At 35.9% G+C, this 22585-nt stretch overlaps 2 protein-coding genes across 3 annotated transcripts in view; one reads left to right on the top strand and one right to left on the bottom strand.

The window, feature by feature from the left end:
• Positions 1-9314, top strand: part of LOC133659413 (FERM, ARHGEF and pleckstrin domain-containing protein 1-like) — a 90995-nt gene extending 81681 nt beyond the window's left edge. For both annotated transcript variants that reach the window (XM_062062181.1, XM_062062176.1), the window contains exons 25-28: positions 257-417; positions 2434-2541; positions 7137-7288; positions 9066-9314. In XM_062062181.1, the coding sequence (XP_061918165.1) occupies positions 257-417; positions 2434-2541; positions 7137-7288; positions 9066-9141 (497 nt within the window). In that variant the 3' untranslated portion in view covers positions 9142-9314. The remainder of the gene's footprint in view (positions 1-256; positions 418-2433; positions 2542-7136; positions 7289-9065) is intronic.
• A 10415-nt stretch (positions 9315-19729) lies between these two features.
• LOC133659403 (gamma-glutamylaminecyclotransferase-like) lies at positions 19730-22033 on the bottom strand. The gene is made up of 2 exons (XM_062062170.1): positions 21987-22033; positions 19730-21873 (listed from the first exon to the last, which is right to left on the bottom strand). Exon 2 carries the CDS (start codon positions 21850-21852, stop codon positions 21385-21387), a length of 468 nt encoding a protein of 155 aa, XP_061918154.1. The 5' UTR covers positions 21853-21873; positions 21987-22033; the 3' UTR covers positions 19730-21384.
• Positions 22034-22585: the final 552 nt, after the last annotated feature.

Raw genomic sequence — 22585 nt, 5'->3', positions numbered from 1 at the left:
GGGTGTTGAATGAGTCCACCGTTGGTCTGACGTCATCATTGTCTTGCAGCTGAATCCCCAATGATCTTATCTCAAGAGTACTGCTTTTCAGTCACCAACAAAATGAATCTTTCTTCTTTTGTATTGTACTGAAACGGCTTTGATCGTCGCTCTTCTTGGTTTTTTGTTGTGCCTTAAAAAGAGCAGCCTGTGCCAAAAAGACACGTGATTATTTGTTTTCATTATACTCATGTCTGACCTGCCCGTTGTCTCCCAGAGCTGCTGGAGGATATCGGGGCCGAGCACGAGTCAGAGGAGGAGCAGTGCGGCTCGCGTTCGTCTCTGGAGCGCCAAGCTCAACGTGGTAACACCACAGTGCACGTCTGCTGGCATCGCAACACCAGCGTCTCCATGGTGGACTTCAGTATTGCAGTGGAGGTATTTGACTTTTGTCTCCTTGTATGTTTTTAAATGTCTCACATGACACCAACTGTAACAGTCAGGGACCTGTAACCCTCTAAGAACCCCTAACCGGTCCCTTTTGTGACACCTGCTGATGCACAAAAGTACTGCAGTAGTCAAAATTGGCGTTAGACATACAACTACGAATGTACTGGGGTAGACGACCCCAAAGTATCTCACAGGGCATCCTCTAGTTGTTTATGGTATGGTTAAATGTACCATAAATTTCCATTAACTCCAAAGCTCCATTCACTGGTTTGCTTTTCTTCCATAAAAATCAACAGCAGAAAACAAAGTGTTTGATATTCTTAATTTTTGTGTTCATAAAACATGTTCAAACCAATGAAATGCAGGCTGAGATATAATTAATAGTTCCATCCATCCATTTTCTACCGCTTGTCCCTTTTGGGGTTGCGGGGGTTAATAGTTATATAGTATATTTGACTACATACAACTAGAGGCCAATTCTAATCACGCAAATACTATATTCATATTATATAGGCCAATACATATTTTTGGAGGCAAAGTAAAATATAAAAGTGGATGATTAATTACTATTTCAAAAAATTCTAATTGAGTAATTTATATATATTATTTTTTTTATTGTATTTTTTTATTTTTTATTTTTTATTGTCAATTAAAGGTCATTTTAATTGTATATGACTGACTGTTACGTTTTCTTTTGTTTTAAAGTTGCTTGATTTGTAACTTCATTTAAGTGATTCTTGAATACACTGCAAAAAGTCAGTGTTCAAAAACAAGAAAAAAATATACAAAAATTAGGTGTATTTTATTTGAACTAAGCAAAAATTATCTGCCAATAGAACAAGAAAATTTGGCTTGTCAAGACTTTCCAAAACAAGTAAAATTAGCTAACTTCAATGAACCCAAAAATACCTTGAAATAAGTATATTCTCACTAATAACAACTGCACTACTATATGAGTACGTATTTTCTATTGTTTCATTGTAAATAAAACAGCGAAGTCCATTTAGCTGTCATCTGTTTTAATATAATTTTTTTTTCATGCTTGAAATAAGAAATTATTACTTTAAAAAAGTAGTTTTATTCTTGTGAGTGTTGATGACACAGCTTTGCAACAGTTGATATTTTAGTTTCAAGCTTGTTTTACTCAATATAGGTCATCAAATCTCAGCAACAAGCTGTAATATCTTACTGAGATCATTTAGGACCAAAACACTTGAAACAAGTAAAACACTCTAACATGAAATCTGCTTAGTGAGAATAATTATCTTATCAGACAGAAAATAAGCAAATATAACCCTTATTTGAGATATTTAATCTTACTGAGATTTTAGTTTTTGCAGTGTATTTATTTTACGTGTAAAGCAACTTTAGTCTTATAACTTTTTAATTGTTTTTTTTCAGTGGGGTCCACGGTAATATTCTAATGCAGACAATGTAATGTTTTAATATGCTGCAGGCCAAAAAAAAGGGAGAAAACAGAACTTCAGCCACCCTTGGTTTAAACAATCAAATGATATCCATCATAAACAGTGCATTAAAAACTCCAACCTTACCATAAATGATTTTTTTCAGTTGACTGCAATTATTTGATATACATTTAAATGTACAATAAAATGTGTTCTATAATAAGACATAAAACAAATTCAAGTGTACAAATCTATCTATGAGAAAAAAACCTAAATATTCAAAGAATATCAAGTTAAATCTGTTTAATTTTTTAAACTAATTTATAAAACAAAATGGTCAGTCATAACTTATTTTATATGGAAGCAAGATATCCTTTTTGCCTCATGTTGAGAGCTCAAGTATTGTTATGAAAACACAAACGTTGAATGTGACTTGCACACTTCCCTTGAATTACCTCCATGGACTAAAACTTCACAGCCTTAAATTTGACACACGTCCATCAACATCGGGATACTGGGATTATTGCTGTTTGATATGAAATACTGTAGCACACAATTTAGAAAACATCTTTTATCAATGCTGTCTTTTTGCTTCTAGAACCAGCTGTCAGGAAACCTGCTGAGGAAGTTCAAGAACAGTAATGGCTGGCAGAAACTCTGGGTGGTCTTCACCAACTTCAGCCTCTTTTTCTACAAGTCACACCAGGTTTGAGATTACAAACACATAGGATTCAAACACTAAGCCCTAAACAGCGTGTGGAAACTATACAATTGTGTGTACTATTAATGGGCGTGTTGCAGGTGATCTACTAAGACTGCATCGCACAATTGTTAAGTGCAAAAGTGGTCCAGACCGCCTTATTTAAATGAGGATTTTGCGTGCAGTACCAAGGAGACACTCATTTCCCGCTACATTCATGGCATCATACGCTCCAGCGGTCCAACCTGTGTTGTTTGGTAATGTTGTGGAATATGCAACACACACCAGCTTTTCTGGTGCGATATACTGTAGAAGTGCAATCTAGACAAAATAACCTATTTGAAGCACGTCGAAGGTGTGTTCTGGCCAGTGTTGGGTTAGTTACTGAAAACCAGTAACTAGTTACAGTTACTCGTTACTTTATTTCAAAAGTAACTCAGTTACTTACACCAAAAAGTAATGCGTTACTGTGAAAAGTAACTATTTAGTTACTTATGTATATATTTTTATTTTTATTTTATTTTTTTAAAGGCCCCCTTTAATGCCCTTTTAGCCTTCATTTCAGTACTGTTATTGCACTGGAGAATAATACAATCTGTTGATCAACTTGACATGCATTTGCATCACTGAACTCTGCTAAGCAATGTGGTCTACATACAAAGACAAAGATGTTTCAAAGGCCCAATTTGTTTCAGGCCAGAACAAATTCACAAAACTATTTTAAATAGCTGCAACATAACATACATAAGTAACAAACAGCATAATAACAACATAGCTGCAAAGCAAGGAAGGCACACACTACATACACAAAGCCTAACCAGGCGTTTTTTTCTCTCAAGGAATTATGAAATAAAATCATGTCTGAAGCCCAGAACACTCTACACATTTCCCCAGTTTTAGTTTAGAGAAAAGGAAAGATTTGCCTGGCCCACTAGCATCCCTCTTTATGTTTGTGAACTTTATAGTCTATACATTTAGAGTGATGTGATGATCAAACATTCTAGAAGTCTAGAATGAAAGAGTTTATAAGAGAATTGACAGAGTGTGTGTACCTTCAGTGCTGAATGATGAGCAGAGGCAGAGTTTGGAGCGTCTTCTTTAGCTCGCTTTCCATTTTTATGTACTCACTGTCCAGGTGCTATTTGATGCCCGGTATCATGCTAATTAGCTGCCTGAAAGCGAGTGACTCCACTGTAGAAATAGCCTGCATGTCTTCTAGCACAGTGGTCCCCAACCACCGGGCCGATTGGTACCGGGCCGCGCAAGAAATTAAAAATAAATAAATAAATAAATAAATAAAAATGTTTAATTAAATCAACATAAAAAACACAATATATACATATTGTGTATGTCAATATAGATCAATATAGTCTGCAGGGATACAGTCCGTAAGCACACATGATTGTATTTCTTTATGGAAAAAAAAAAAAAAGAAAAAAAAATTAAATCCCCCCCTCCCCCGGTCCGTGGGACAAATTTTCAAACATTGACCGGTCCCCAGCTACAAAAAGGTTGGGGACCACTGTTCTAGCACACACGCTGCAATGTCTCTATCAATGTTGTCCTGGCTAGCAGTGCCTCGTTAAAATCCAGCTGCTATTGCTTAGTAGGTGAAGTGTGTCTCTCTTTACTAGCTTCTTCGAAGCATGTTGCTTTTGTAGCTGTTTCAGCAGATTTGAATTGCTAGGATAGGATCTTTGATCCAAGACACAACTTACATTCAACTAAAATGTTCTTTTCTTTGTGGTCGACAAAAGAAAAGTAGTGAGAATATCTCCATGTTAAGAAACTCGGCTTCGGCTCGTCTTGTTAGTAAACACAGACACGCCCCCTCCCACACGCACACATACACCCACACAGAGGGCGCGGCGCGCCTCTTCCTTGTGACACAGGAACATTCAGAAGGACGACACCGCGGCGCTCCAATAAAACACTCTCAGATCTTCTCAGTTTCTAGCCGACACTACATAAAAAATGACGTAAAATAACGCGGTAACGCATCATGTAGTAACGGTAACTGAGTTACTGAATATAAAAAAATAATGCGTTAGATTACTATTTACCGCCGAAAGTAACGGCGTTACAGTAACGCGTTAGTCCCAACACTGGTTCTGGCGCAGGTGTTGTGATGGTGCATCTGGAATAATCCAAAAATGCACAAAATTGTATGTTGCTAGACGTTTTTTCATATTGTAGAATAATTAATAAAGTATCGTGGCGCATTGCGAGTGTTGCTGCGACCCCAGAATGCAGCGACAGTAGGCAATGTGCAGATGAGATGATCCCTTTATTAGGAAGGGCAGGCACCTTAGCATGTAGACAACCAACGTATAGAGAGGGCTAAGGTGTGCACTCAGCTGCTGGGCACGCAGCGCTGGCAAACAAACACTCTTCATTACAGGAGACAGGTGTGAAGAATCAGCGCTCCCACGGGAAGTAGCAAACAAAAGAGGAAGGAGCGCTGGAAACGGAAACAAACACTAAACAGGAAAAATACAACACAAAACCAAAACAGACATTAAGAATCATGACAGGACGCCCCTCCCAATATAACGGATTCCAGACGTTCTAAATTAGTCCCGAGAAGTAAAACAAAAAGTCAGAAAGCGAGGGAGAGTGGAGGAAGGACTTGAGGGGGGCGCAGTTTGGAGGGTCGGCAAACCGGTCCAGCCAATATGTCCCCGAAGCCAGCGGGGTAGAGTCAGGTTTTTGATTGATTGATTGAGACTTTTATTAGTAGATTGCACAGTACAGTACATATTCCGTACAATTGACCACTAAATGATAACACCTGAATAAGTTTTTCAACTTGTTTAAGTCGGGGTCCACGTAAATCAATTCATGGTAAAGTGGCATGAAGCGCAGGACTAACGCAATGGTGATCCATGTCCAAGTCACGGCGGGCGTTGCTGCTTTTGAGGGCGTATCTCCTATATGGCTAAATGACACCAGAACAAATCATTTACAATTGTTGTATTCAGCCGCTTAAATCATCCAGCAGCTATAAAAGTATATTGCTGAATACACGATAAGTCTATTTTTTGCTTATGACAGTGTAAACATGTCGAGACGCACACGTAGGATTCTCTCTCAACGTCTGCCTTTGCATGGCAATCGCGTCCTTTCTCAGGGGTTGGGCTTGGCCCCTTAGTTCCAGTGTAAGGAACTTTGAATGCTCCAGGATACCAAAACATTTTGAAACAATTCCATGATCTCAACCTTGTGGGAACAGTTTGGAGCGGGCTCCTTCCTCTTCCAACATGACTGTGCACCAGTGCACAAAGCAAGGTCCATAAAAACATGGATGACAGAGTGTAGTGTGGATGAACTTGACTGGCCTGCACAGAGTCCTGACCTGAACCCGATAGAACACCTTTGGGATGAATTAAAACAGAGACTGAGAGCCAGGCCTTCTCGACCAACATCAGTGTGTGACCTCACCAATGCACTTTTGGAAGAATGGTCGGAAATTCCTTGTGGCAGTCGTCTGCCGTCGTGCGGGTTCCAAGGACCACCAAGGAATGACATTGTTGCGAGCAGGTTAGACTTTTTATTTTTGCAAACAAATACGTCTCTGCCGGGTTGCTTTTCAGCCGTTCTGTTCTCCGCGTTCTTCTGCTCGCTCCTCCGCTCCAGCTTTTCAGCTGCGTGCGTCTTCCTCTCCCTTGCGGTCTGTCGTTCTCGCTCAGGGCGTGGTCACCATGACATCATTGAGTAATTTGCATAATTTACTACAATGATTTGATTTTCTCTAAAAAGGCTCAAAAAATTTATACTTACTAATTAATAACAGTTTTGTTCTAAACGTCCATCCATCCGTTTTACAATATAATTACAACACTTTATGTACATATTTATATACAGATTTGAACAATAAGTTATTCACTAAAATATATTTATTAATTGTGGTTCTTACAAAAAATATATCTTATAAAATATAAAAGCTAAAATGTCTCAAAGGTCTGCCCCTTTAATTAGTGCATACTAAATAATTTAACTTTGGCCTACTACTACAACCATATTATTTACCAGCAACATAAAGTGAAACAGAGGCAGAGGTGTCCTGCCACAGTCAGTAACAAATAAACAGAAAACAGTAGTGGTGGTAGATAGACACAGAGCTTCATCAAACATCTGATCCACTGAACAAAGAGCTCCAAAAATCTTGAACTTTAGACTGCCATCAGTTTTACTCCCTACACTTAACCATGTGTTTCCTACTGCCTGCAGACTTTGCACCCTTTGTTATATACACATGTTGTGTTACTAATATAAATACATTTAATAAAGTCAAATACAAATAAGGCAACAAGAGAAGTATCCTACACTTCTCTTTTGTTAAGTAAATCTGAACAGCCGATATGGGCATCTACATCAACTATATGATTTGCCTTTTAATTTTTTTTTAATTTGTGGCGGACGTAATTCTTTCGTGGCGGGCCGCCACAAATAAATGAATGTGTGGGAAACCCTGAGTTACATAAGGGCAAATAAATCAAAATTGGCCTGCAGTGTGAACAAGGCCTTAATCAGCCCAATATTGTAGTAATGACGTGTAAGATAACCCTGGATAAAGGTTAAACCTGAGGTTTTCCCCACAGGACGACTACCCTCTGGCCAGCCTTCCTTTGCTGGGCTACTCTGTCACCATCCCATCTGAGTGCGAAAACATCCACAAAGACTACGTCTTCAAACTCCACTTCAAGTCCCACGTCTACTACTTCAGATCGGAGAGCGAGTACACGTTCGAAAGGTGCGCAACTGTTTACACTGCAAAAAGTCTGTGTTCAAAATCAAGAAAAAAAAATTAAAAAATGAGGGGTATTTTACTTGAACTAAGGAAAATTATCTACCAATAGAACAAGACAATTCAGCTTGTCAAGACTTTCCAAAACAAGTAAAATTAGCTAACCTCAATGAACCCAAAAATACCTTAAAATAAGTATATTCTCACTAATAATAAGTGCACTTTTCTTGGTAGAAAAAAAAAAAGACACCTTTTTTTTCAATATGTTGAAAAGTATTCTTAAATTAAGTAAATGCTAGTGCCATTATCTTGACATAATGATATGCGCTCGGCATTACATTTCTTGAAACCAGCAAACTTATACTAAAAATTAGTTTATTGTTCTTAATGGAAAGGCAACAAGGCAACCGCTTGTTACTCTCGGGGTCTACGAGCCGCTCAGGCAAATCATATTGTCTAAAAATGCATTTTTCCATCGACAACATGACATCATCGCGCCAAGTGCGTGCTCTTTCAGCCAATTAGTGCGCAAGGAATATATATATATATATATATATATATATATATATATATATATATATATATATATATATATATATATATATATATATATATATATATATATATACATACATATACATACATTAGGGCTGCAACTAACCATTAATTTGATAATCGATTAATCTGTCGATTACCGGTATTACTTCGATTAATAATCAGATAAAAGAGACAAACTACATTTCTATCCTTTCCAGTATTTTATTGGAAAAAAAACAGCATACTGGCACCATACTTATTTTGATTATTATTTCTCAGCTGTTTGTAAATGTTGCAGTTTATAAATAAAGGTTTATTAAAAAAAGAAAAATTTTTTTTTATAAAATAAAATAAATAAATAAGGCTCTGCGCATGCATAGCATAGATCCAACGAATCGATGACTAAATTAATCGGCAACTAATTTTATAATCAAATTTAATCAATTAGTTGTTGCAGCCCTGCCCTAATATACTGTATGTATATATATATATATATATATATATATATATATATATATATATATATATTCAAAATGACAATAAAAAAAATTTGGCTGGGGGCCATTAATATATATATATATATATATATATATATATATATATATATATATATATATATATATACACACACACAGCCCGGCCCCCAGCCAAATTTTTTTTTATTGTCATTTTGAATAATTTACGTGAATGTGCATGGACTATTTCTGTTCAAAATTGTTAGAAATGTTACATGTTAAATGTTTAAATATTAACTGTCCGTTTACTGTACTGTGACAACTGTACATATGAGTATGTATTTTCTCGTTTCATTGAAAATAAAACCGCAAAGTCCATTTGGCTGTCATCTGTTTTAATTATTAGACACAATTGTGTCAAAGTCATGATTTTTTTGTTCATGCTTGAAATAAGAAATTATTACTTTAAAAAAAGCAGTTTTATACTTGTGAGTGTTGATGACACAGCTTTGCAACAGTTGATATTCTAGTTTCAAGCATGTTTTACTCAATATAGGTAATCAAATCTCAGCAACAAGCTGTAATATCTTACTGAGATCATTTAGGACCAAAACACTTAAAACAAGTAAAACACTAACATAAAATCTGCTTAGTAAGAAGAATTATCTTATCAGACAGAAAATAAGCAAATATCACCCTCATTTGAGATATTTAATCTTACTTAGATTTCATTGTTTGCAGTGCAGTGATACATTGTGGCAGGGAAGCAATCAATGTCTGTGTTTCACCAGGTGGATGGAGGTAATCCGCAGCGCCACCTGCTCGGCCAGCCGCACCCTGCCAAGCTCCAGGAAAGACCTTTATTGATGGAGATTGGCTTGGGTGAAGCTTCCCACCAAAGAGACTAAAAATAGACACCAGATCATGACACATTGCTGGTGTTTAGTTGAACACTATTTAATATGTGAATAGTCCACACACACACACACACACACACACACACATACACACACACACACACACACACACACACACACACACACACACATGCAGGCCCCACTTTGCCTACTTTCTGCACCGCTCCTTTGTATTCATGACTTTTTTTCTTCTCCAGGCTAGATGATTCCCACATGTTGACACGTGCACGCACAATTCCCAAACCTGACTGAACCACATGAATTGGGTTCCCCCCCCCATGCCTTAAGTTATTTCATACACACTAAGAAGTATGAATGTCATGTTCATTTCACACCCTTTATCATTTTTTTTGGAACGGTTCCGGGGATTCAAACTAAATAAGTGGATTCATAAGTTTCAATTTCTATTGATGTTCCGGCTCAGCTTAGCCGAGCTGTTTCTCGGCTAATTGTTACAAGCATTCCCGTCATTGGTTGGCGTGGAAAAAAATACCACAGTAAAGACCCGCCCAGAACATCTGGTCTTACTCGCTGGCATTGGCTGACAGCTGTAGAGAGCGACATAACTTGCTTGAAGGGAAAAAGTAAGTGTGAAGGACGGTGCTGAGAAGAAGTGGATGATATTAAGGAATTAAAGGAAGAAATCATCAAAATCATGACAAGAGCGATTCGAGCTTTATCACTGCTAATCTGCACTATACCGAAGCGGAATGAGTCAATAATGCCAGTCGTCCATCCATTTTCTACCGCTTGTCCCTTTTTGGGGTCACCCGGGACGTGCTGTAGCCTATCTCAGCTGCATTCGGGCGATAGGCGGGGTACACCCTGGACAAGTCGCCACCTCATCGCAGGGCCAACACAGACAACATTCACACTTTCTTAGTTTAGTTTAGTTTATTTTATTTCGAACATGAAAACACTTACAGTATAATACATCACAGTTTCATATCATTTCACTTAACATCATGTCTGAAAAGGAGTAGGAAGAAGCAAAGCTTATCTAATCCTACCCCTTTCCCACTTCAGAGCGTTTGCAAATATATACATCATTTACTGACCTTTTTATAGTAAAATAACATCTGTGAATTAGTACACACAACAGTTTTGTAATATGTAATTAATTAATTCAGTCATTATTAACATACTGAGATGAAGAATAACTTATTTTCAATAAGGTTGAAAGTATTTTTCATAATTCTTCTTCTAAGAGTGTTGAAATAATATCTACCGTATTTTTGCGCACTATAAGGCGCACCTAAAAACCTCCAATTTTCTCAAAAGCTGACAGTGCGCCTTATATATGGACCAATATTGAGCCACAACAGGTCTCGCAACTACAGGATGCATAAAGTGACCCCCAGCCTCTACTGTAGCGTCTATTCTATGCGCCTTATAATGCGGTGTGCCTTATATATGAACAATGTTTTAAAATAGGCCATTCATTGAAGGTGCGCCTTATAATCCGGAGCGATTTATAGTCCGAAAAATACGGTAATTGGCAGGCATTTATCCATGAAAATATGGAGAAGCTGCTGGTGGTGTGTTTGATGGAAAACCGGAAGGAGATACCGTGGAAGTCCGCTCTGCAAGGTAAAAGTTGTACATGATTATTACATTACTTCATAAAACTACTGTAGTTGTTAGTGGTACATTGTATTGATTCTATACCATATTCTTTTTTTTCTTTAAGGCATTTTACATATTAAAACTATGCTATTTGGGCGGGACAATCCATCCATCCATCCATCCATCCATTCGTCCATTTTCTACCGCTTGTCCCTTTTTGGAGTCGTGCTGGAGCCTATCTCGGCTGCATTCGGGCGGTAGGCGGGGTACACCCTGGACAAGTCGCCACCTCATCGCAGGGCCAACACATTCACACTTACTAAGAGTGTTGAAATAATATCTAATTGGCAGGCAATTTATCCATGAAAATATGGAGAAGCTGCTGGTGGTGTGTTCGATGGAAAACCGGAAGGAGATACCGTAGAAGTCCGCTCTACAAGGTAAAAGTTGTACGTGATTATTACATTACTTCATAAAACTACTGTAGTTGTTAGTGGTACATTCTCTTGTATTGATTCTATACAATATTCTTTTTTTAAGGCTTGTTAAATATTAAAACTGTGCTATTTGGGCGGGACAATCCATCCATCCATCCATCTTCTTCCGCTTATCTCCGGTCGGGTTGAATGGATTTCAATGCATTTAAATGGGAGACGTTTAATTGAGATACAAGTGTTTTGAGTTAGGAGGTCCGTCACAGAACCAATGAAACTTGTAAGTTGAGGTACGAGTGTACATTCGTGCACATGGTGGACTAACACGTTTAATATGTAGTCGCGTGCCGCTACACTGAGAAAGGACGGCGTTCCTTTTTGTTCTTTTGACCTTATTTGTTTTCCCCCTTCATAATGTCTTATTTGAGGCAAACTCCTCTCCAAAGAAAAGTGAGGTGAAATGAGTGAAATGTACGGAGCCCCTAAAGCAGGGGTCACCAACCTTTTTGAAACCAAGAGGTATTCTTGGGTACTGATTAATAAGAAGGGCTACCAGTTTGATACACACTTAAATAAATTGCCAGAAATAGCCAATTTACCTTTAACTCTATGTTATTATTAATAACGAATGATATTTACACTTAATTGAACGGTTTAAAAGAGGGGAAAACACGAAAAAAATGACAATTAAATTTTGAAACATAGTTTATCTTCAATTTCGACTCTTTAAAATTCAAAATTCAACCGAAAAAAAGAAGAGAAAAACTAGCTAATTCGAATCTTTTTGAAAAAATTAAAAAAAGAATTTATGGAACATCATTATTAATTTTTCCTGATTAAGATTACTTTTAGAATTTTGATGACATATTTTAAATAGGTTAAAACTCCAATCTACACTTTGTTAGAATATATAACAAATTGGACCAAGCTATATTTCTAACAAATACAAATCATTATTTCTTCTAGATTTTCCAGAACAAAATTTTTCAAAGAAATTCAAAAGACTTTGAAATAAGATTTAAATTTGATTCTACAGATTTTCTAGATTTGCCAGAATATTTTTTTTGAATTTTAATCATAACAAGTTTAAAGAAATATTTCACAAATATTCTTCGTCGAAAAAACAGAAGCTAAAATGAAGAATTAAATTAAAATGTAATTATTATTCTTTACAATAAAAAAAATACATTTACTTGAACATTGATTTAAATTGTCAGGAAAGAAGAGGAAGGAATTTAAAAGGTAAAAAGGTATATGTGTTTAAAAATCCTAAAATCATTTTTAAGGTTGTATTTTTTCTCTAAAATTGTCTTTCTGAAAGTTATAAGAAGCAAAGTAAAAAAATGTATGAATTTATTTAAACAAGTGAAGACCAAGTCTTTAAAATATTTTCTTGGATTTTCAAATTCTATTTGAGTTTTGTCTCTCTTAGAATTAAAAAATGTCGGGCAAAGCGAGACCAGCTTGCTAGTAAATAAATAAAATTTAAAAAATAGAGGCAGCTCACTGGTAAGTGCTGCTATTTGAGCTATTTTTAGAACAGGCCAGCGGGCTACTCATCTGGTCCTTACGGGCTACCTGGTGCCCGCGGGCACCGCATTGGTGACCCCTGCCCTAAAGGGACATGGGAAAAATCTTTTTTTTAATAATTTGTATTTGTATTTTTTTTTTTTTAGACATGTATCTCGTGCGCACGAGAAACTATCTTGTGCGCACGAGATACGATACATTATAACTTTTTTTCATTTTTTTTTAATAACTTTTAAGTTTCTCGTGCGCACAAGATACATGTCTAAAAAAATATATAATAATAATAATAATTTCCCCCATGTCCCTTTAGGGGCTCCGTAGAAATGCTTCAAAGGTGGAGAATTTGTAAAAAGGACCTTTCAAAATGTTTGTAAATCCACAATTCTCTGTCTTAGATCTTCCCTGAAGTTCCCAGACTTTCCTCACCGAGAGTATTTATTGGTCGATACAATAAGTGTTATCAAAAAAAAAAAAGTATTTATGTTGCCATAGAGACACTACCAGCTGCAGTCAATCATGATCACAAACGGGAAATGAATACTGCTTTCTTGTTTAAGATGTATCATATATATTTGAGGTTGTATCTATAATTGCAACAATGGGTAAATGAGGACAAAATCAAAATGAACATGGCATTCATGCCCATTTTTAAGTGCCTGTAAGGTAGACAACTATACAAGATGAAAATGTACATAATAGTTGTGTGCACGTCATGGTGTTTATTTTTTCAGCGCAACAATCACATATGGTCTTGATCAATTTCATGCGATGCCACTTTCTAATAGAAACATATCTTCTATTTTTTTCTCCAACCTTTTTGTACAAAACTTGGATACACTGTGAAAATGGTCTGTTTTGTTTCATTCTTTAACGATTCTTTTTCTCGTCTTTGTACGGACAACGAGACTCCAAGAGAGTTATTTCGTCCACAACCCTGAAACTTTTCTTTAATAAAGATGACAACGTGTTGTTTGTAAAATTGTATTAGTCCAGAGCAGAGCATAAGAACAGCATAAAGTGCAACAAACATGATAAAAGTGATTCGTATTCAGCTACTACATTGGTTGCCTAAAACCGGGGTGTCCAAAAAGTATTTAGAAAAGAAGAAAGAAAAAAATCAAAGGACGTAGGGGTAATTTTTCCCCCAAAAAAGGCTAAACCAATACAGTACATACCGGTATGTGTAACGGATACATGTTCTAAAGTTAACCTATTATTGTTGCAAATATTAGTATCATTATTTTCTTTCTCCTCTACGTTTTACTGTGAAATTATCGTCAAACTTTGGACATCCTTGTCCTGATGACACCAAGATCAGATCAGATCAGATCAGATAGGTCTTTATTGTCATTGCAACAAGTACAACGAAACTTTGTTTTCAGAACAAACCCGTTCAAGATTAGACAAACAAACAGTGTACATGGTTACAGAACAGGAATGCTGATGGGTCGCCACAAGGCGCCCTGTAAAAGATGAGAAAAAGGTAAAACACTGGGGAAAAAGATGAGTAAAAAAATACAATCTAGACTGGGCTCGTTGAGGCGGGAGGAAGGTCAAAAGCGTCCATCATTGAGGTGTCCTCGGGGGTGTTTTTCAGAACAGCCTGGTCCTGTTTCCACAGCGTCAAGGCCATTCGAGGGAGTCAAATCGTAGATTAGGATGTTTGTTTTTAGCGAGAAGACAAAACAATGACTTGTCTGTTCTATTCGTCCAAGCTGGCTGCTCTCAAATTCAATTCAATGTTCCTTTTCAGCAAGCTTCTCCATGATGTGATCCATCTTGCGATTCAGTTCAGAAATCGCCACAGTCTGTGGATCCCACACCCCTGCCCAAACCATCCATTGCGACAAACAGCCTTTGGGCTCCTTGAGTGGCTGCCATCGTCTTACGAATTTGACGATACACCAGAGCAATGCCCAGCCCAATCAGCAGGTGCCCCGAGATCACGGTTCCAAATAGGTAGATGTCTTCCACGTCCTCGATGGAAAGGACTGAGAGGCACATGATTCTCCATTTATCCCAGGAATCTCTCACGTACCCCGCAGCAAATGGTTCCATCAGGGCAGCCAGACTCCCCCGAACCTTTTTTCCTCGTCGAAAAGATTTTGTCAATTGTGTTGAGAGTCCAGCTGATCGTTTCCATGTCTGATGTTTAGATTTGGAGGACAGCGCAAAGAAAGAGGCTTCAAAAAAGTTCAGACAAGACAAAAACAAAGAGAGCAAGCTGGGAGAAGAGGGAGCGGGAAAAAAATGACCGCCCTCACCAGAGGCAAGACAGAAAAAAACACTTATACTCCTGTGCGACTTATGTTTTTTTCCTTCTTTATTATGCATTTTCGGCAGGTGCGACTTATACTCCGATAAATACAGTATATATTTTTTTGTTACCACTGATAGTGGTAAGTCACACACACACTAGGTGGGGTAAAATTAACCTCTGCATTGGACCCGTCACCCTTGTTCCACCTCCTGGGAGGTGAGGGGAGCAGTGAGCAGCAGCGGTGGCCACGCTCGGGAATCATTATCGACCACTCTGCCGTTGAGAGCACAGCTCGCAGGTTCAATGTGCACAATTGAAAATCTTAGTTGCTCAGACAGTAATGTGTTTGTACAAGATTAGTTTTGTCTATGTTGTTCGCGATAGGGAAAGACGTTTTGTTTCTGGTATTCATGTTAGCATTCAAGCGAGTGCCAGTCAAAGTGCAGTTATCAATCACGGTTTTTCCATCATTTTCATTTTAAAAGGTAAACACTAACCGTTGAGAGTTTTACCGCGATTATTACTAGGGATGTCCGATAATATCGGCCTGCCGATATTATCGGCCGATAAATGCGTTAAAATGTAATATCGGAAATTATCGGTATCGTTTTTTTATTATCGGTATCGTTTTTTTTTGTTTTTTTTAAATTAAATCAACATAAAAAACACAAGATACACTTACAATTAATGCACCAACCCAAAAAACCTCCCTCCTCATACACACAAAAGGGTTGTTTCTTTCTGTTATTAATATTCTGGTTCCTACATTATATATCAATATATATCAATACAGTCTGCAAGGGATACAGTCCGTAAGCACACATGATTGTGCGTGCTGCTGGTCCACTAATAGTACTAACCTTTAACAGTTAATTTTACTAATTTTCATTAATTACTAGTTTCTATGTAACTGTTTTTATATTGTTTTACTTTCTTTTTTATTCAAGAAAATGTTTTTAATGTATTTATCTTTTTTTTTTTTATTTTTTTTTATTTTTAAAAGTACCTTATCTTCACCATACCTGGTTGTCCAAATTAGACATAATAATGTGTTAATTCCACGACTGTATATATCGGTTGATATCGGTATCGGTTGATATCGGTATTGGTAATTAAAGAGTTGGACAATATCGGATATCGGCAAAAAGCCATTATCGGACATCCCTAATTATTACCATTAATAGCGTTTGTCGTTGCATCCCAAATAGCTACCATTTACCCCTGAGTATTTTCCACTTGATCAAACATTTTCTAACACTAGAAAGTAATAAAAGTATGCGCTGCTGATATCGGGTTGATATAAGAATTAGCCAGTATTTAAGGCTCCAATATCGGTATCGGAAAAGTTTTGTCGGGACACTCCTAATATTTATGCAAACTTACTTAGGTGACAAATCAAAATATTAAATTAATGTTATCAACATTTAAGCTTTTTAAGCTCATTTTTTCCATTTTCGTCTTGTTGTAATGTGCTGTATAAGTATTTTTATTATAGGATCAAGCCGCACTTTGCACACAGGACAATAAAAATGTTCACGCTTATCAGCAAATACAATGCTAACCTATCAAATGCGAGTGTTTATCGGTTGTTTGTTCACTTATACAGTCTGTGGCAGTGATTCTCAAATGGTGTTACATCTAGTGCACAGGTGTCAAACTCAAGGCCCCGGGGGCCAGATCTGGTCCGCGACATTTTATCTGGCCCGCAAACACCTGGAAATGATATGTCAATAAAGTACTTTAATATTTTCTCACTAAATATAATTGATTTTTTTCCATTTTGACAGAAAAAATATATGTACTGCTTGAAATTGCATACCTTTTTAAACTTAAAAAGTATCCAATATTGCAACAAATATTACAGTACCGCATTTTTTGGAGTATAAGTCGCTCCGGAGTATAAGTCGCACCGGCCGAAAATGCATAATAAAGAAGGAAAAAAACATATATAAGTCGCACTGGAGTATAAGTCGCATTTTTGGGGGAAATTTATTTGATAAAACCCAACACCAAGAATAGACATCTGAAAGGCAATTTAAAATAAATAAAGAATAGTGAACAACAGGCTGAATAAGTGTACGTTATATGAGGCATAAATAACCAACTGAGAACGTGCCTGGTATGTTAACGTAACATATTATGGTAAGAGTCATTCAAATAACTATAACATATAGAACATGCTATACGTTTACCAAACAATCTGTCACTCCTAATCGCTAAATCCCATGAAATCTTATACGTCTAGTCTTTTACGTGAATGAGCTAAATAATATTATTGGATATTTTACGCTAATGTGTTAATCATTTCACACATAAGTCGCTCCTGAGTATAAGTCGCACCCCCGGCCAAACTATGAAAAAAACTGCAACTTATAGCCCGAAAAATACGGTAATATTTTCTCACTAAATATAATTGATTTTTTTCCATTTGGACAGAAAAAATATATGTACTGCTTGAAATTGCATACTTTTTAAACTTTAATAGTATCCAATATTGCCACAAATATTACAGTATATATCTCACTTTCCAAACATGTTTTTGTCTAAATAAAAATACTTAAACTTTACAGCAAACTACCCATCAAATTAATACAAATGACAATACATTTTACGTTGTTCTTTACAGCATATTACTGTAAATTGATAAAAAACTACTGTTTTTTGCGTTAAAATTCTGCTGACCGAGCTGCCAGTTTTTGACAGTTGTTTTTTTTCACTGCAGCCCAAAAAAAAACCCAGTTGTTTTTTGATTGATTGATTGAGACTTTTATTAGTAGATTGCATAGTACAGTACATATTCTGTACAATTGACCACTAAATGGTAACACCCGAATAAGTTTTTCAACTTGCACGTAATCAATTCATTGTTGTTTTTAACGGTGTGTTACTGTAAATAGAAAGACGGTACATTTGTTTTTACGGTAGAAAAACTGGCGGCTGAGTTGCCAGAATAAAAAATTAAAAAACGTGTACTGTTTTTCCATGAACAATATAATGTTGTAAAAACCAATGTAACTTTAACAGTAAAAGTCTGGCATCTAAGCTGCCAGCTTTTTCCGTAAAAAACAAAAAACAAAACAGTGTTACGGTTTTTATATTTACCGTAACATGTTGTAAAAAATATTTTAAAAACACTATTTTACAGTAGAATTTTGTACCGTATTTTTCGGAGTATAAGTCGCTCCGGAGTATAAGTCGCACCCCCGGCCAAACTATGAAAAAAACTGCGACTTATAGTCCGAAAAAGACAGTATTCTGTACAATTGACCACTAAATGGTAACACCCGAATAAGTTTTTCAACTTGTTTAAGTCGGGGTCCACGTAAGGTGTATTACTGTAAATAGAAAGACAGTACATTTGTTTTTACGGTAGAAAAACTGGCAGCTGAGTTGCCAGAATAAAAATTAAAAAATGTGTACTGTTTTTCCATGAATAATATAATGTTGTAAAAACCAATGTAACTTTAAACAGTAAAAGTCTGGCAACTAAGCTGCCAGCTTTTTCCGTAAAAAACAAAACAGTGGTACTGTATTTATATTTACCGTAAAATGTTGTAAAAAAACACAATTTTACAGTAAAATTTTGTAAATGTTAAGTTTTTACTGTAAAATCGACAGTCTATTTAAAACAATTTATATAATTAATAAAGGCAAATTCATCATGTGGCCCTCAATGAAAATCAGTTTTTCATTTTTTTCCCCATTTATTTATTTATTTATTTCAGGCAATGACATAAAAAGTACAAAGTTGACAATACATAATAATACAAATTAATATAGTGCAAAAGGTAATGTATAGTATGTAATGCACGATTGTCCAGTTTGACATCCCTGATCTAGTAGTACCCCAAAAAATTACTCAATCAAATATTCTAACAGTGTTACTGTCAAAACTGTGTAATTTTACAGTGGCTAAAAATATTAAATATACTTAATTACTTAGGTCATGGGTGTCCAAAGTGCGGCCCGGGGGCCATTTGCGGCCTGCAGGTCATTTTTTTAACGGCCCCATGGCACATTCTAAAAATACAATTAAAAAAAATTAAAAACATAAAAAGTGGTATAAAAGAGCAAACAGGTGAAATGCAACGATGTTTACTCTAATAACACAAAGCTGCCATGCAGGTTGTTTCTTTCTTTAAAAAATAACAATGAATCAAAATCAATGTCATAAGTTGTTGACCTATTCAATGCTCCAATTACGTCACATTAAATATTCCACTCTGAGATATCCTTTGGGAAAAAATGTTGCATATTTTGTGTTTGTCATATAAAAAACTACTGTTTGTTTTTTTTAAAGGGCCTAAAACGATCAAACAAAAAACATAAACAACAATAAAACTTACAATTGACGGATAGATCTGAAGATGATCTCGAGAGTACTGTGTTAAAAGTAAACAGTAGAAAAAATGTATAATGTATTTTTTAACACTTTGATGAGTAGAACCCTTTTGGATCCCCAATGATTTTAGGGTGATTTTTTTTTTTAAAGTGTCATTGCTCAAAAAATAATAATGAATTAAAATCAATGTTGTTATGAGTTATTGACCTTTTTAAGGCTCCAATTATTTTATTTATATATATATATATATATATATATATATATATATATATATATACAGTGTATATATATATATATATATATATATATATATATATATATATATATATAAACTTAATTTTTAATAATCTCAAATATTCCACTTAAAAATTTTGTTGGGTGAAAATATTGCATATTTTGTGTTTTTTCCATTAAAAAAATGTTTTCTTTGACAAAAAGAGCATACAACTTAAATCTTTAAATACTTTATATTGACAGATAGATAAACCTAATTTTGATCTAGAGATTTAAACTTTGAATAATAATAAAAAATAATAATACTGAATAATGACACATTTTTAATATTTTTTTGACCAAAACCCATATATTAACTTAACTTTAACTTTTAATAATCTCAAATATTCCACTTAAAAATTTTATTGGGTGAAAATATTGCATGTTTTGTGTTTTTTCCATAAAAAAACTGGGTTTTCTTTGACAAAAAAAGCATTAAACTTAAATCTTAAAAAAAAACTTTATATTGACAGATAGACCTAATGTTGGTCTAGAGCAGGTGTGTCCAAAGTGCGGCCCGGGGGCCATTTGCGGCCCGCAGCTAATTGTTTACCGGCCCGCCACACATTCTGGAAATACTATTGTAAAAATAAAAAAGAACATTACAAAAAGTGGAATGAGGTGAAATCTAACGAGAAAAAGTTGCAATGTTGACACAAAAGCTGCCATGCAGGCTGTTTGTTTTTCTTTTGTCTTTCTTAATTTTTCTTTTTTTGCCGTTGCTCAACAAAAAAAAATAATGACAAAAAATCCATGTTATAATGAATTATTTTCAGGGCTCCAATTACTTCAAATATTTCACTTTAAAATGTTTTATGTGGTAAATATTGCATAAATTGTGTAGTAGCCATATAAAAACATCAAAGTTTTCTTTGACAAAAGCGCATAAAACAAACAAAATAATACTTCCAGCATAAAATGGACAGATATATCTGAAGTTGATCTCGTAACTTAAGTGTTGAAAGTAAAAGAAAAACCTAATAAAAATGTATCACTTTATGAGTGGGGCACCTTTTGGATCCCAAATATATTTAGTGATTTTTAATTTATCCTTTCACTGTGATTACTCAAAAATATGAAAGAATTAAAATCAATGGTGTCCTGCATTATTGATCTTTTAGGGCTCTAATTACTAAATACTGCATATTTCAGTTTTACTATAAAAAAACGAAGTTGTTTTTGACAGAAAAGCCATAAAACATTGTTTTTAATTTGTATTACTTTATATCAACTTGAAGTTGATATAGAGATTTACTGTAAGCGTTAAATAATTTAAAAAAAATAATAATCTGACTTATTTTTAACATTTTAATGACTGAGACCCTTTATGGTCCCCGGGACCCCTAAAGGTAAAATAAATAAAAAATGCATATATTTTGTTATGGTTTGAAATTGAAAAATATCAAAATGGCCCCCACATGCTTTAATTTTTCCGTGTGCGGCCCTCAGTGGAAAAAGTTTGGACACCCCTGATCTAGAGATTTAAACCTTGAATAATAATAAAAATGATAATACTGAATAATGACACATTTTTTATATTTTTTTGACCAAAACCCTTTGGGGTCGTCAGGATCAAGCCTGAGTGGAAGCCTAAATGTATATTTTTTATACATAAATGTATTGTTTTTTTAAATAAAACATTATCAAAATGGCCCCCGCTTGCTTTGATTTTTCAGTGTGCGGCCCTCAGTGGAAAAAGTTTGGACACCCCTGACTTAGGCGTACTACTCTACTGTATTTAATGCCGGTCATTATGGTGGAGCACGGAGAGTACCACTCGTCCGTGGCTCAAGTGCGATGATTTTTGTAGACGAGCCCATGATGGCCATCGCAGTCGTAGTTGTCATGGTGATTCAGCGAGGGCCAGTCAGGCTGATACGTGGTGGTGCTGTACACGAAGGCCTGAGTGACGCTGCCCGGCGCCCACCTCTCCTTGTCGTCCGCCGGGCCCAGCCATTCCTCCACCGCCAGCGTCACCTGACTTCGCTGATACATGGCGGGCGTGTGTTCAAAGTCGTCCAGGAAGCTCAGCATCGGCTCGTCCACCTCGTAGATCTCGCCGTGAACCCTGTGACCCTGACCTGGGATGTTGAGGAGGAAAGGGATGTTGTGCTCCGTGGCGATCACTAGGGGGAACTTCTGAGTTGTGACCGCTGAGGCGAGCAACTGCGCATGTCCGTTGCCTTTGTCACTCATGCGTCGGTTGTTAGGCTGACCCCTCTTTAAGGTGCCGTAGACGAACACGTGAGTCATCATGACGCAGGAAGGGTAAACGGTCTACAATGACGAACAATACACGCTTTGCAAACATTCCACATGTATTCTTTAACATCAGTAACCTGAAGTGTTTTTAAAAGTGAGACAATTCAAATGAGACACACAAAGTTTACCTGAAGTGAATGGAATAAATGTTGACTCGTCTTCCCGACCGCGGACCACAGCATGCGCATGCGCAGTACAACACGGGCTAAATCTGCACGTAGGGTTGGGAGATACGGATATCGGTATCAATTCGATACCAAGTTAATAGACCACAATTGCTGATAGTGATAACAATTTTTAAAGGTACTTGAATGATTTTTTTGTTTGTTTGTTGATTGTTATTATAATGAAGATAAAACACAATATATATACATATATATATAGGAAAAATAGACAAAATATTTTAATTATTTCAAATTACTATTATACATATATTTCATAACAACTTCGGCAAAAAAAAAAATCTTTTTTTTTTTGTTTCATTTTATTTTTATTGACATCCAGCATCAGACATTCCTATCATTACTACTCTCTATTTTATGCTGCTGCTGTCACATATACTGTATATACTGTAATATTGTACATGGTCATTGGTATATATTGTATATATGTTATAGCACAGTGGTTCCTAACCTTGTTGGAGGTACCGAACCCCACCAGTTTCATATGCGTATTCACCGAACCCTTCTTTAGTAAAAAAAAAAAAAAAAAAATTCAAATTCAAGAC

The sequence above is a fragment of the Entelurus aequoreus genome, linkage group LG01, assembly GCF_033978785.1.
Source record: "Entelurus aequoreus isolate RoL-2023_Sb linkage group LG01, RoL_Eaeq_v1.1, whole genome shotgun sequence".
Taxonomy (NCBI): Eukaryota; Metazoa; Chordata; class Actinopteri; order Syngnathiformes; family Syngnathidae; genus Entelurus; species Entelurus aequoreus.
Note: the sequence above shows the minus strand (reverse complement) of the source record. Positions and strands in the feature narration are given on the sequence as shown.

Bases quoted from the DNA above. Each gene is read 5' to 3' on its own strand.
- LOC133659403 (XM_062062170.1), bottom strand. From the start codon at position 21,852: ATGATGACTCACGTGTTCGTCTACGGCACCTTAAAGAGGGGTCAGCCT.